The 15230-nt window shown below is 37.9% G+C and overlaps 1 protein-coding gene across 3 annotated transcripts in view; it reads left to right on the forward strand.

The window, feature by feature from the left end:
- PTPRG (protein tyrosine phosphatase receptor type G) overlaps positions 1-15230 on the forward strand; it is a 671624-nt gene that overhangs the window by 165200 nt on the left and 491194 nt on the right. For all 3 annotated transcript variants that reach the window (XM_054695203.1, XM_037492051.2, XM_054695207.1), the window contains exon 2: positions 728-832. In XM_054695203.1, coding sequence (XP_054551178.1) covers positions 728-832 — 105 coding nt within the window. The remainder of the gene's footprint in view (positions 1-727; positions 833-15230) is intronic.

Raw genomic sequence — 15230 nt, forward strand, 5'->3', positions numbered from 1 at the left:
GAACAGCGTAGAAGATTGGATTCATTTTGAGTTGAAAAAAACCAAACCATCATGAAGCAGTTTCTTTCTGAGCATTGCTGTCTTTGGACGGTTTCAAATTTCATATCCTCAGGTACAACAGGTAACTGTTTGGGGTTCAAGGGGTGTGGATAGCTGGTAATAATCACGGACAGACTCCCAGAAATGAGACTGTGCTGTTTGGCTTTGCTGCAGGCTTACCTGTATGACAGGGAACAATTAGTGTCTGTCAACCTTAATTTCTCCAGTTGTAGAAGAGAAGGAAATGATGTTTTTTGCTCTGTGAAGATCAAGTGAGGCTCAGAGGCCCATTGTACAGTAGGACATAGGCTTATAATTGTAGGTCTACTGGTTGATTGTCCTTGTGGAAGTTAGAGTGGTTTAACTTCTGAAAGGTGCAGTTTGCTTTTCTATACAATGGTCCTATTATTAGTATTGTTGTATCTATGGCATAGTGGTATTTTGCAGATTAAATTAGATAATGTATGTACATCGTTTCCTGTACAGTGTTCTTGGCACAACTGGAGACTCCTTATAAGCAATTGTGAATATTCATGAATGTAGTATTCTCTCTACACTCCTCTGTAGTTTTCGGTAAAATCAGGAGGCTCTGTTTAGTTACCCCTGGGCCTGTGCTTCTAGGCAGTGTGCATGACAACTTGTGTTCTACAGTGATGCCTTTGTCTCATTGGGCTCTCCTTTGTTCTAGTGTTGACAGAAGGCTACGTGGGGTCCTTGCACGATAACAGACACGGCAGCTCAGCGCAGATCCGCAGGCGCAAGGCCTCAGGCGACCCGTACTGGGCCTACTCCGGTAAGTTGACTTGTGCCCAACAGGCTTGCACAAGCCAGTAAACATCCCATTAAAGTCACTCACAAGCGCACTTTTAATCACTTTCACACCTCACTTCTGTTTGTTCAAACCTTTTGTAGTTCACTAAAAGTTGAAATATTCAGGCTTGTTTTTCTTCAAGGTTGTATGTAAGTACCTTAATTTATTTCTCCCACCTGTTTTCTCAACCTGTTTTTCCCTCTCAATTTGCATTTATTTCTGAACTTTCCTTGTTAATGAGTTATTGTACCAAAGTTGTAATTTTCCAAAGACACAGCCTTTTCTGTCTTTTCAGGGCTGTGATTTCAGAGAGCAGGAAATATAGGGCCAGACTTGAGCTGCTAAACGTATGCTCAGTATTACAAAGCAGCACATATCAAGATGATCTATTACACTTCAGTCTAAGAACTCAACTTTATTTTCAAATCAAACCTTGTTAGTTGGATATATTTCAACCCTCTGCTCCAGGGGATTTTGCGTTCCTTTCCATTGTTATTTGTGCGTTTAACCTTTGAGCCAGTGAAGAGAGAGAACAGTGTTATAAGTATGTTGACTATTGCATGGGAAATAATTTTCTTATTTTTTAAGGGCGGGGGGGGGTGAAGAATTACAAGAATATACAGAGCTTTCTGGACCTTGCTTTCAACAACTCGCAAGAGTATGGCAGATGGATTGTTATTTCTAAAAGGTATTTTGATGTTCAAAAATATATGGAAAATGTATTGTAGCTAATTAAGGAGGAATGCTTGAGAAGATAGACCACTTTGGAAATTACTTTGGCACTGAATAATTCAAATTCTTTGTATGAAAGGGCTTGGAGGCACAGAGTATTAGTCTTAATAATAAATCTATGTATTATGCAATGTTGTTGCATACAGGACTAAAGATATTATTTTCATAATGCTCTAGTTTTAAATCCTGAATTTCCACCTGCAAATCCTGTTAAATTTATGTCAGTAGAAAATTTATAGGCTTGATCTTTAATTACACCTTATCTATTGGCTTTTTGCATCCTTTTGTCTATTGATAAATCTCCTGCCCCTACAGGGAGAATAGCCTATCTGTTTTGTTTTGCAAGGAGCAGATAGTGATTCTGAAGTCTTCCATCACACCCAGTTTCTTGTGATTAGAATTATCTAATTAGAGCCTTTTTGTCACTATTTCTGATAAATGAAGGAAATTGGAGATGAAGGCCAAAATTACATATATATAGCTTCTTGCCAAGAAACCAAAGAAAATTTATCATTTTGTACTCTGGCTCTGATATCAGTTAGGAAGAGGCATAAAGTGGCCTGCTATTTACAGTTCATCAATTTAGAATAATAATGCTGTTAGTCAGGAAATTGGAAGTTATACCCTATCAGCATCTCTAATTGCAAATGACAGTGGAGGCAAGAAAGAGAGGCCTAACACATTTTTACTCAGTTAAGAATGGACGTATGCAGTGCAATCTTTGGGATGGAGCTATTGTCAGTATTCTTAATCCGTCTCCATTTTGTATTTCTGGAATGTACTGTGCCTGAATTTGGGGACGCCTCTATCAGTGGAAGGGCTAACAGTTCAGCCTCAGAGGTTGGCCTCCTTTTCTGTAAAGATTCAGCTAGTATTTATTTTAGGCTTTGCAGGGCCTATGGTCTCTGTTATAATTCCTCAACTCTACCATAGTGGTGCCAAAATCAGCCCTAGTTAATACTGGACCCAGTGGATATGTTTTTTTTTTTGTTTTTTTGTTTTTTGTTTTTTTAATTAATTTATTTATACAAGCACTGGGTACAGTCAGAAGCGCGGGAGGGCGAGAGAATTCACCAGAGCCAGAGCGGGGAGCAGAGCAAGCAGAAGGACCAAAGTACACTGCTGAGGGGAGCAGCGGGCGGCAGGAGAGGTCTGCGCGCCATGTGGGACCCTCCTCCCGTGGCCGGGGAGCAGCCGGGGATTGAACCGGCGCTGCAGAGGCTGCGGGCAGCTTCACAACCCAGTGCTCAACCGCTGCGCCACTGGGGAGGCCCCCAGTAGATATGTTTTGATAAAAGTTTATGTATACTGAAATTTGAATTTTATATAATTTTCATTTGTCAGGAAAAAATCATACTTTTTTTGATTCCTGCCTTCCAACCATTAAAAAATGCAGAAACCATTTTTTTAAAAAGATTTATTTATTTATGCATATAAGTGGTATGCCAGAGGTGTGTGAGGTGAGAGGACCCATCAGAGACAGAGTGGGGAAACAGAACAGACTGACTGAAATATACTGCGGAGGGGAGCAGCAGAAGAGGTCTGCTGTGTCATATGTGTAGTTTCTGGCCGGCCCGGGTTCAAACTCTTGTTGCAGAGGCTGTGGATATCTTCACAGTGCTGTGCTTAACCCTTGTGCCACCAGGGAAGCCTGCCATTCTTACTTCAGTTTATGCTAAAATAGGTAGCTAGTTGGATATGGTCCACAGACTGTACAGTTTGTCAATCCCTCTTTTATGTTTTTTGTTCTTTCTGAAATCAGGATTAGAGAAGAATTTCTTCAGAAGGATACAGACTGATTTTCACAAACTAGTGAAGTCACTTGCTACATGTATTGGAAAACATAAAAGTTAAAAAAAGGAAAGAATGAGACATATAAGCTGGATGTTGTACAGAATTCCTGCTTGTGTTTTTAGTCCTTGCTGTGTTCTTCCATGCTTGCTTCATGCCACAGTGCTAAAATATCTGCATCTCATTTCAAGGAGACCAGGGGTGCATTAGAGATGTTCCTTAGCATTTGGCCATCAGATAAAGAGGGGACAAAGAGTAAGACTTGTTACTTTGGACCTAAGATCATTGCCTTAGAACCATAGCAAACCTGATATTGGACTGGCTGCAGATAGATAGCTTTAGGTACACAAGTGGTTGAAAACTGTGACTCCCAAAAGAAAGGCTTGTTGGAATAAGGAAATATTTCTAAATTTAGCAAAGGTGAAATGAGCCATTTCTGAACAATTGGTTTATGGCCCAGATTTATATCTCATGTCTCTAATACACAGATTTGTCTTCGTTCCTCCTAAGAAAATGCCATTGTACTTTGCAGTGTGATGTATGAGAATATGAATTTTGAAGTCATATCACCAGACCATGGTTCAAGTCTAGATTTTATCTTTCAATATCTTGATAATATTCAAAGGACATTTGATTTCTTGAAGCCTCTTTTCCTCATCTTTGAAATGGGAATAATAGCATTTCCTTCTTAGAATTTTTAAGGAAATTAAATGAGATGGTATGAGTGAAAATTTAACAAGGTTCTGAGATAAAGTACCTAATATTATTTCTTGCTGTTTTTAACACCATTATTGCTTTTGTTGCTCTTGATGATGTTATTATTGATTGCTTGTGGGTAGCCATGATTGGCCTAGTTGCTGATCACTAGGTGTTACTAAGAGCTAAGTAAGCTAAAATCTATCAGTCATGATTCACAAGAATTCCCTATTAGGTAATGAGGGTTAAGCAAACAATTCTCAAGTTTAGGGGTTGACAAACTACCACACACTGCCAGTTTTTGTGAATAAAATTTTATTGGAACACACCATTCCCATTCCTTTGGGTATTGAATATGGCTGCTTTCCTGCTAGAGTTGAGTAGTTTTTACAGAGAGTGTTTGACCACAGCCTAGAATATTCTGGCCCTTGTCAGAAAAGTTTTGCCAACTTATGCTCATGTTGTTGCAACCTGGGTATTTGAGCAGATGTTAGTCTGACTCATGACCAGGGCTGTTCAGAGATTTGGAAGATTTATTTATTAGTTTATTGGGGCAAGGGGTGGGGGTGGGGTTTCTTGCATTTATTGGAACTGGACTGTCCTCAGCAAGCATTCTAGTTAGTATTCAGAATGACTTTGGGAACACAGATGAGGGAGAGGGGTGTGTTGCAGGAATGAATCAGGCAGATGAGTGGCTGTTGGTGGTTCCAGGGTGCCCCAGGCTCCTCTGACCTGCTCCTTAGGTGCCTTTTTGTGGGTCGGATTTGTTGAAGCTCCTCACCAGGTATTCTTGTAGCAACCCACAGCAGTCGCTGAGCTGTGGATAGCTTGTTTCTAGGGTATCATTATCACAGTAGTTCATTAATATTAGTTTAACTTTTCATCTCAGTGCTAAATTCATTATTTCAGTTTCACTGCACCACCTTAGACACTGCATACATCCTGTTTATATTTGCAGTCTTAAAAAAAATTGACTTTTGTGGCCTAATCAAACAATGCCATTGTCAAAACCCAAAGTGTTAGCACAGAAGGTTGCTTACCGAGGAGGTTGGAGGTGTATCCCATTGTGATCATCTGAAAATTGATCATTTCTCTGGTTCATATTATTGTCCACTGTAAAATGGGAAATCAACAAAAATACCATGCAGAAGAGATAGGAAGTGTAACATATTATTATTGTTGTTAATTAATGCCAATATAATTTCAAGATTGATTTAAATCTTTGGATTTATTTTCCTTGTACCAAGATGAGGGGGAACCTCTATGGATTTTGCACAAGGTTACACTGAAAAAAAAATTAAAGAATATCTCACTGGAAATATTAAAACAATTTCTTCTCTGTGAGTTTTAGTTCACAAATACAGATATTTTTTCTGTGTGGCTTGAGGTGATGACAGCTCATGAATTTTGGAATTTGCCCAGTTCTTTTGTAATAAAGTAACACATGCTAGGTAGGTCAGCCTTGCCGGAAAGGGAAATGAGAGACAAATTTGGAGTAAATTTAAGTGGAAGTTTGAGGCATTTTGAAGAGCTATCTGTTTTCTCCCTTTCACGACTTAGAGAAAAACAGGTTGTGGTTTCTCTTCCCACTTCATTTTTACTCACCTTGTTTGGGTTTCTGCATTTTTAGTATTTGTATCTCTTGTTTCTTTTGTATAGAAAGATTCTATGAATCAATGTAAGGTGGATAAATTTCATAGTTAGTAAAATGCAAAACTGAGATTTAAGATGACTAAAATTCCCTGAAAGTATTGTCTGGTAATGCACTGGGTAAAGGTCAAGCTGGATTATTTGAAGAGGCATTCCTGCCCTGGCCAGGAAATTGTAGGTGGAGATATTCAAGGTTTTTCTAATTGTCCTAGGATTTGATGATTTGCTCAAGTATATAATGGAGATAAAGGGCCTATCTTGCAGTATATCTTTGAGGATATACTGCATTACCTGTATACATTACATGTAATGTATGTAAGCACCAGGTATCATTCTTGGCCTGTCCTCTGGAGTAAAATGTGTATTACCCATTTGGTTCTTAATTATCTGTCACATTGCTACACCAGCCATATAAACATCTTGTTTTGTAGTGTGTGTGTGTGTGTATGTGTGTAGAAGTATGTCTTATTTCCCCAGATAAATGTTGAGTCCTTAAAGATAGAGATTATAATCTATAATTCCTTGTTTTTCCTGCTGTGTGCTAGAGTATCACATTTTGTGAATATTCGGTGCATACTTTTTAAGTGGGTGTGTGGATGGACGTACAGTGAACTCATGCCAGAGTCTGTGCTTGGGAACTCAGTACTGAGATCCTGCCATGAAATTCAGGTAAATTAGTGGGTGATTTGCAAAAGGTTTCACTGTTGGATCCTTTTAAGTAACGAGCTCCCATGGTGAACTTAAGATATAATTAACTTCTAAAATTATATTTCCATGCCTATTTTTAATGTCTATACAGGGTAAAGGAAAATATACATGCTTGCAGAAGTCTGCTTTTGTCAATAAAAGAATGGAAGGCAATGTTTAATGTTAATATTGTCGTATTATTTGCCCTTCTCCTAATGCGTCCTACAAAGTCTCTTGCAGGAATCATTTCCCCAGAGACAGTTCTTCTATATTAGAGACCTTCTGGTCTGATAGAACCACACTGTTGGGGAGGATTCAGCCTGGAGATTCATCCTCCTAAGTACCGGCTAAAGGTACCTATACTTTGATGCTTAGCCTGGCTCTTCTCTATTAACTTATCAGTCACCTTTTTACTTTTCACAACTTCTTTTCTACAAGTCTCCTATAAACTGTAAGCATACAGTTTCAAAGCAGGAGTTAAGCATGTATTTATTTAGAACATGTATTGCTTATTTTATGCAAGGGTTTTTGCTATAGTGGGAGGAGCTCAGAGGTGCTGCTGTCAGACCTCAGTCATTAAAGATGGGCAGGTGTTTGCCAGGACATGTAAAGGAGTTGATGCTTGATATGACCCAGTGGTAATTGGGGAACTGAAAGCAGGTTAGTAGTTATAGAGCATATGATGGGGTGGAGAACTTTAAGGGAAGAATGCACTGGATTGGAGTTGGCCCATGAAGGGCTTTGCAGTATTTCATTAGAGATCTAGAACATTATTCTGAAGGTCAACAAAGGATTTCATGATGCAAATGGACTAAGATGGTTTTGTTCAAGTAGGACTATTGGTTGTAGTGTTAAGGATTGCTCCGTGGGGGAGCAGAGTAGGATGAAAAATGATGAGGTTCTGTCATTAGGGATTTGCAATAAAGGAAAGAATCCAAGGAAATTTATATCATTAGCACAAGAGAAAGCAAAATAAATTGTCCAGGATGATTCCCTGGATGATTGAAGATGACATAAGGAATGGTGGGTTGATTGTGAATGTAACAAAGTTGAGCTTGGATCCATTAATTTGTGAGGTAGTGTTTTGTCCCTGTTTATTGTTCCCTTTAAATGTTTTGTTCCTTGAGCAAAACCTTTGTAATTTATCTTTGTATTTCACTATTCCTACTTGAATGTTTCAGAATAGGAAAGCCTCAAGGTAGGACACACATTGTCCTACAAATAAGCCGTCTACATATTAGAATAGAGGGCTGAATTATATCAAGTTCAGATGACTTTATTTCTAACAATTTTGAAGGGATAGAGGAAAAAAAAAAACTAGAAGGAAAGCAAAAAGTCTCTTGTCTCTTTAATTGGATGTATCTAAATTTTTTAGGTGAAACATTTTCACTAGCATTTCAATTTTATAAAATGCTGATATGAACCCTGCAGAAATTAATGAAGTGATATTGACTTAGTTTGAAAATGAACATCAAGATTTATTGAGCAAAGCAGTTAATATTGACCCAGGGAGAGCTAAGGTCAATATTTACTTTGATATAACATAAATCCTGATATTCAGTAATCTATAAACCTAGTGGGTCTTCAGAAGGCATACAGAGATTATCTGTAAGTATATATTTTTCATATTTGTGATGGATCAAAGTCAAACATCTTTCTTCCTGGACATAAATTTGAAAGTATGATATTTTCTCTTTTGAAAGTATTTTCTTGGGGGCCAGGGTGAGGGTAGTGTGTGTTAGTGGAGGAACATGATTAATTTGAAGATTCAAAGGAAAAATATACCTAACCTCATACATTCCTAACATATTGGAGAGCAGTGAGTTGCATGTGCTGCAATTTACTTAAAAGAGTATTCGTTTTCCTTTCTGGACTAACAAAATGTATTTATGAATAAATAATCATTTATTATGTTTGAGTTGGTTCATAAAACCGACTCTCTGACTATATTAAACAGGAGAGTATTTTCTTTTCCTTTGGATATTGGCAAGTGTTGTTATCTAGAAATTTTTTTGGCAAATATAATATTGTTGGTATATATCATGCTAACACTTTATTGGCCTTTCCCTTGTTGAAATTATTAAGTAGTACTACACAAATTTTCCTTATCTTGTCTCTTGGTGGGGGTTGGTGAGCTGTTTCATTGGATTGTGAACTTTTAGAATTCTAAATACAGAGCTGGAATAAGTATCTAATATGTCCTTAAAGATCAGATTTGCTCTCTATTTAAATTCCGAAAGAAACTCAGTTCATAAGGATAAGTGTACCTTGTATCTGATTAAAAGTCTTCTGTCTTGCATTGGCTCCTGTTGGTGTGGTCTTTTTACCTCGAATGTTCTTTGAGTGTGATGGCAGTGTTCAGTGGCAATGTTTTGTGGTTCTGAAATTAACCTCACCAGCATCTCTCAGCTGGCAATCTCCCTGAATATACTGGAGAGCAATAGTATTCAGAGAAGTATATCTTCCTGGTTGTCTTTCTTTCTGTGAAAACTTACCCTGTCCTGTGCTTCTTCTATTTTATCTGTACTAACATGTTAATAAATCTTTGTGTAGGTTAAAAGATAAATGAGAGCTATGTGTATGATGTAGAACTGTGCCTTCTTGAGAAATACTTTCTAGTAACTTGAGGAACCTTCACTTCATGATTAACATTATAGTATATTAATAAATAATGTTTTCCCTCATTTATGTTGATTTAAAATGACTCTACTGTGATGTAAAGAGTTGACTTTAGCATAACAAAGTCACTTTTGGGGGGATTTTTTTTTTTATCAAGGAGAAACTGACAATTCTGCGCTAATAGTCCTTGCTAGTTTCTCTTTTTAACAGAAACAGGTCTTGCCCAGAACCTTCAACTTGGAGAGTACTTTAGAATTCGATCTTGGGGCTTGCAGTATTTCTTACTTGACAGGCCATGCTGGTTTTCCATTTTGGTATGTTAAATTTCCTATTAAATTATATGTTTAAGATTTTATAAAAAGTGTACCAGGTGGGGCCTCCCCTGGTGGCGCAGCAGTTGAGCGCTGGGCTGCGAGGCTGCCCGCAGCCTCTGCAGCACCAGTTCGTTCCCTGGCCGCCGGCGAGGGTCCCCCCCAAAAAATAAACAAACAAACAAATAAATAAATAAAAACTTAAAACAAAGCACTAAGTTTAAAAAAAAAAGTGTACCAGGTGAAGGAAAAGTTTTAACTCAGCAGTTATACAACTGGCATGTCAATGTGGCAAAATGTGTTTTATTTTCTAGGAGGAGTTAACCTGTAAGAATCAAAAAGCCTCTTGTCATATAGTCAATTTCCATGATGTGAAAAAATCAAAGAGGGTAAAGAGTGTCCTTGAAATGACTTAAAAAGTGAAGGAAAATATTTAGTGTCCTACTTTCAAAACATGACTGTATATATGATTCTAGAACAGTCAACCATGTAGATCATTTAAAATGTCAACATATACACTGGACCAAGCCTCTGATTTTTCCCCTCATCACAAATCTGGCCACTCTTCTCATATTGGGACTTCCTCAGATTCAACAAACAGACATCTATGCCCATCCTTTACCATCCACTGTTGTTGGTTATTGCCTCTGATTTGTTAACTATTTTAAATATCAGCTCTGCTTATCATGAAAGGAATAAATTTCAGACAGTGAAGGGAAGGGTGACTGTTGCAGTGTTTTTTGGAGTATGTTTATGCTCTACAGCCCACTTGCTGCATTTAGTTGAACTTGAGATCTTTCCTGGACTTAGGGAGCCACTTGATCCAGTTGATCGATGTTCCCCTAGCGGGAAGGCCATTCCCTGGGAAGAAAAAAGCTCCTCCATGAAGCTGCATGAAAATTTGCTGCTCCTAAAGGTATCATTTAGTGCATCTACCCCAATTATTGTTGTTCCTTTTCCCTTCTGCAGCCCTGTTTTTCTCTTTGCCACCGCTACCCTTCCTCAGTTCGAAGCCTTTGAACAATATTGTTTCTTTTAGCAGAGCATGCATACCATTAGTATATTTGGTATTGATAGGTTGCTAAGAAATTTTAGCAAGAAAATGAAATACAGGACACTGCTGGGCTGTTTGACTAGTATCTACAAAGATGCTAGAAGCCATTTGTAGTGTTTTTGCTTCTGGGGCTCGCTGTGGTAACAGAACTTAATTTCTCTTCACTGTTGTGAAGTACATAGTCCACACTCTCCTCTTGGGGAGCAATTTTGACACTTTTTGAAGGTCCTGTGGCTTTTACATTTTTACACCACTTCCTAATGAGCTATCTTATAACATCTTTTTTTGTGTAAAGACTGCCCTTTCTGTCACCATTCACTAGAGCGTGAAAAGGAAGTTTCAGCACTCACAGCCAGTTGGACTGTGTACCTGCTGTGCCAGAAAGAACTAGTCAAGATTTTCTTCCCTTTGTCACAGTTCTCCTGGCTGGCAAGATTTCCTGGATTTTTTTCTTCCAAATGCATACAGAAGTTGTTTCTAGTATAGGGATTTATTTTTGTATCAGTTATAATGTTTTAACCATCTGGAAAAGATCCCCTGAGTCTTCTGACTTGATAATAAGGTCAATTTATTATCTTGCCTGGCTTTCCAGAGGTTGGCTAACTCCTGAAAGCTTCAGCGCCATCTTTAAGGCATACCCTATGTTGTTTTTCCTTAATCAGTAGTCTTTCTTACCCAGTAGTCTTGGTTCTTAGGATGACTTTCCTCATGGCCTTAGTATGATGTCAGCAGTCCTAGAAGTGAAATACTGAGATCTGTAGAGTCCAGAGAGAAAAAAAGAGAAAGTATCTTTTACATGGGTCTCTATTAAGAGCAAGTCAAAATTTTCCTCAGGGCACCTACCCTGGTCAATCAACCTTTCTATCTCATTGGTCAGATTGGATCACATGATTGTACTTAATCCATTACATTGGCTAGAGATGGGATTAGCATCAATGGTTTAGGCCTATCAGGATTTACCCCAGAAGCAGCAGGGGAAATGACTGTTGGATTAGTAGCCCACAGTGCCTGCTCCCCTTGTGATCGTTTCCAGGTCTTAGGAGCTAGACAACCCATGGCACTTAAAGGAAGAAGTTACATGAAAGCGATTACTTTTGAAATGAAAATTTGATCTCAGATGCCTTACCGTGGTTGCATATAAAGTAATACAATAGAATACTCCATGATCTAGGGGTCCTTCACGGTATTCAGGGCTGCAGTCTTCAGTACTATCACCATTAGGTATATATGGCTATGTATTTGTAAATTAATTAATTATAAGTAAAATTTACAGCTCAGTTCCTCAGTCACACTAGGCAAATTTCACATTCTTAGTAGCCATAGTAGGTAGTGGCTATACTTTTATGCAACGCTAATATCTTTCCATCCTAGTAGAAAGCTCTACTGGATGGTACAGAGGATTTAGACAGTATAGAGAAGCCAGCAGGTAACATTTATTGAACGTAGACTGTCTTAGGCACTGGGCTGGTCTTAATTGATGTTGACACCAGCACTGTGAGATAAGTCCTTTTTGAAGATAGGGAAAATTTTGTCGGAAAGTGACTTCCTATGGATTAAGTTACAGACTGCTCTCAAGTGATGTCGGCTGCCTGCCTGCCCTGTGATTCCAGTTACTGAGGCCCAGGTTGGAAGGGGGAAACCTGATATTTCTCAAACATTTTCTTATATGGAAAGCATTAGGTGCACATGTTAATTTGAGATTGTCCTGAAAAAATTACACATGGTCCAATGTACAGGCTTCTTAAAGCTAAGAAGGCACCACGGAGTTTCCTCTTGCCTTTATGTTTTCAGGAGGTTGTTTTAGCCCCCAAGCACTATCTTTGCCAAGGTTCTATATCTGATTAATCATGTCAGGGATTTAGACTGATTGAGGGCAGTGTGCACATGTGTGCATGTGTGCGCATGTGTGTGTTTCTGTCGTCGGTCTTCAGTTCATTGACTCATGCCCTGAAAGCATATTTATCAAATAGTGACCATATGGAAGGCTGAGTTCTAGGCACCAGGGCGACCAGAGAGAACAGAAGAAACAGAATCCCATTCCTACATGATGGAAACTACTGGTGAAAAACACACAACATAATATGAAATCTCATGAAATAATGTTATGAAAAAAGTGTGAACATAAGCCAATTGAAAGTGGTAAAGTGGAGGGAGGTGCTATTTTAGAAGGAGAAGCTGGGAAAAGTCTCCCATGACCTCATAATTGAGGAGGGGAGACATGGAGAAAATGATGCCCATGGATGTAGGACAAACATTGCAGGCAGAGGGAAGAGGGGACTCAACAGAATTTGTAAAGATTAAATGATGTACCATTAATCACTCTGCTAATTTTTGTTAGGTCTCCTTGTACTTTGATTGGCCTGAGATACTATTCAGTGTCCTAAAATGCATAGAACAGCCCTTGTAACAAAGAGTATCTAGTCCAAGTTTTCAAGGTTTAGAAGCTTTTGTGCAGTCTGTTGCCATGGCCCTATGAGAGTCCTACCTTTCTTGCCCGTTATTTATCCAAAACCTTAATTGAGTGAGTATTCTATGGCGGGAACTCAGCAGGCTGTGCTGTGCAAGGTGGCTAACGTATTACAAAATCAAGTGAGTGGCATGGTATTCAGTCCTCTTTGGAGATTGGCGAGTAGAAATGGAAAGTTTGGCAAGTTGACCATTCTGGGAACCTGCCCGTGAAATTATAAAGGGATGAATCACACACTGGTCATGGTGAATGAAAAGCACACCTCTTGTGCCATGTGAAGGTGATAAATGATAACTGTGTAAAGAGGTGGTGAGGTTGCTTTTATTATTATTATTATTATTATTATTATTATTTATTTTGTGGTGATTCCTTCTTGTGTCAACCTTTTGATCTAAGAGGTAACTGTGAAATAATGTCCATCTTAGTATTGCTCATTATGACTCCCCAGAATAGCTGATCAGGCCACTGCAAACCTTGTGAAAATTTAGTTATCCTGTGTAAGCATTGACAAGTCGCTTCAAAGCTGGGCAGGCACAGTACAATTTCTTTAAGTGATCACTTTCAACAAAGGGAGTGGCAAGGAAAATAGAGCTATGAATGGCAATTGACAGGTCATCCTGATCCAGCTTTTCTGGTAAGTGTCTGCAGCTTAATACATGTTACCTAAGTGTTGTAATAATCGCCACACATTCCTCCTAGAAAGGATTCCTCCCATTCTGTGTGTGGATTAACAAAACATACATTGTGGTGGAGAACAAATGTGTGTATAGTTGTCTGCACATGTCATAGTACCTTTGACAAAGCCGATAGTTATTTTGTACTTGTTCTGTTCCAAGCTCTTCTATATGTGTTTGGCTATAAAGAAAGATTTGTGTGGTCTCTGTGCCCAGGAATTCGGTCTATTTTACTTTCTGCTTTGAAAATGAAATTATCAACCATAGTCAGTGACTTTGAAGGTTAAATATACTAAGAGCTAATGTATTTATCCTGTTGCTCCTATTATAGGTCTGTGGAGAGTCTGAAAATGTGTAAGATCATTCATATACCTGCCCAGGCCAGAAATATTCTTTCTTAAAATTGGATGATCACATCTTATCAAAATATTGATTTATTTATGTAAATCATGTGCCTTCGTGTGTTATCTCAGCTCTCTCAGTCCCTACAATTAGGAGCTCAGATCCAGAAGGTGTTGATGGTGAATGTCATGTGAGCACTGCTTTTTCTCCCCAAAGAAATGTTATCGTACCATCTTTTTTCCTACCCTATGTTCTTTCTCAGATCCTAGACTAATTCCAAAGGACTTCCATCATTCACTGTTGTTGACAAGAGATTTTATTTCTGGATTTTTTTTCCCCCTTAAAGTTTCTTTTTCTTACATTTTTGAGTCTCCATCTCTGATACCACATTCTCTAGATCTCCATCTATATGCAAAAGGAGTAGGTTTGGGATTTCAAATCCCTCCACTGGAAATACAGACTGCACTATAAAAAGGAAAGTATGTTTCTATCACAACTGTTGTAGTTAACACATACTTTAAAATGTTTTCCTAGTTAAAAATGCTTGTAATAAAGCAGCTATTCATTATAAAAATATTTGACTTAGGGTTGCCACACTACTTTTTTAGTAAGTTATTTTAGAGGTAAGAAAGCTACATCAAGCTCTTTTGCTCTATTTCCTTTTACTTTATTCAAATATATAATGATTTCTTTGTAGTAAATTATTTTTCCTAATTTTTATCATGTAGACAACCCCAAAATTCGTAGATTCTCATTTAATAATTTGTGTAAAGGCAGCTCCAACTGAGCACTGCCCTTTGAAGAATATGTTTTACAGAATATTAAAAGCATTTTAAGTGTTCTTTTATATTAATTGCTTGGCATTTAGAAGTTTTAAGTTATTTTAATAAATCAGGTATAGCTGCAAAATAAAAGGTAGAGAGAATATATGCTTTTACGTTTCACAGACACTTCAGGGGTTGTAGGAAACTTAAAAGTTCAGATGGCTGTTAGAAATTCGACTTTGAGCTCTCATTACAGAACAGAATAGATTTATTGGGAGGACAGGAAATATAATAATTAGAAACATATTAATTGATTTCAGATTTTTGTCTGTGAAGGACTAGTCATAAATACAGTTATTAGAATTCATGTTTATAGTCTTAGAATTTGATTCAGGAAGAGAGTTATTCATCAGAAAAACTAGTGGGCCTACCATTTATCACAACAAATCATGAATTTATCTCTAACTCACAGATATGATATTTGCTGCTTTTTTTTTTTTTTTTTTTGGTAAGGACATTTATTATGGGAGTTAATTTTAGATATGGGAGACTTTCTCAGGTATTTTAACTGTAGTTGCCTAAAATTTTAAATA

The sequence above is a fragment of the Talpa occidentalis genome, unplaced genomic scaffold, assembly GCF_014898055.3.
Source record: "Talpa occidentalis isolate TD23 unplaced genomic scaffold, MPIMG_talOcc4v2.1 talOcc4.10, whole genome shotgun sequence".
NCBI lineage: Eukaryota > Metazoa > Chordata > Mammalia > Eulipotyphla > Talpidae > Talpa > Talpa occidentalis.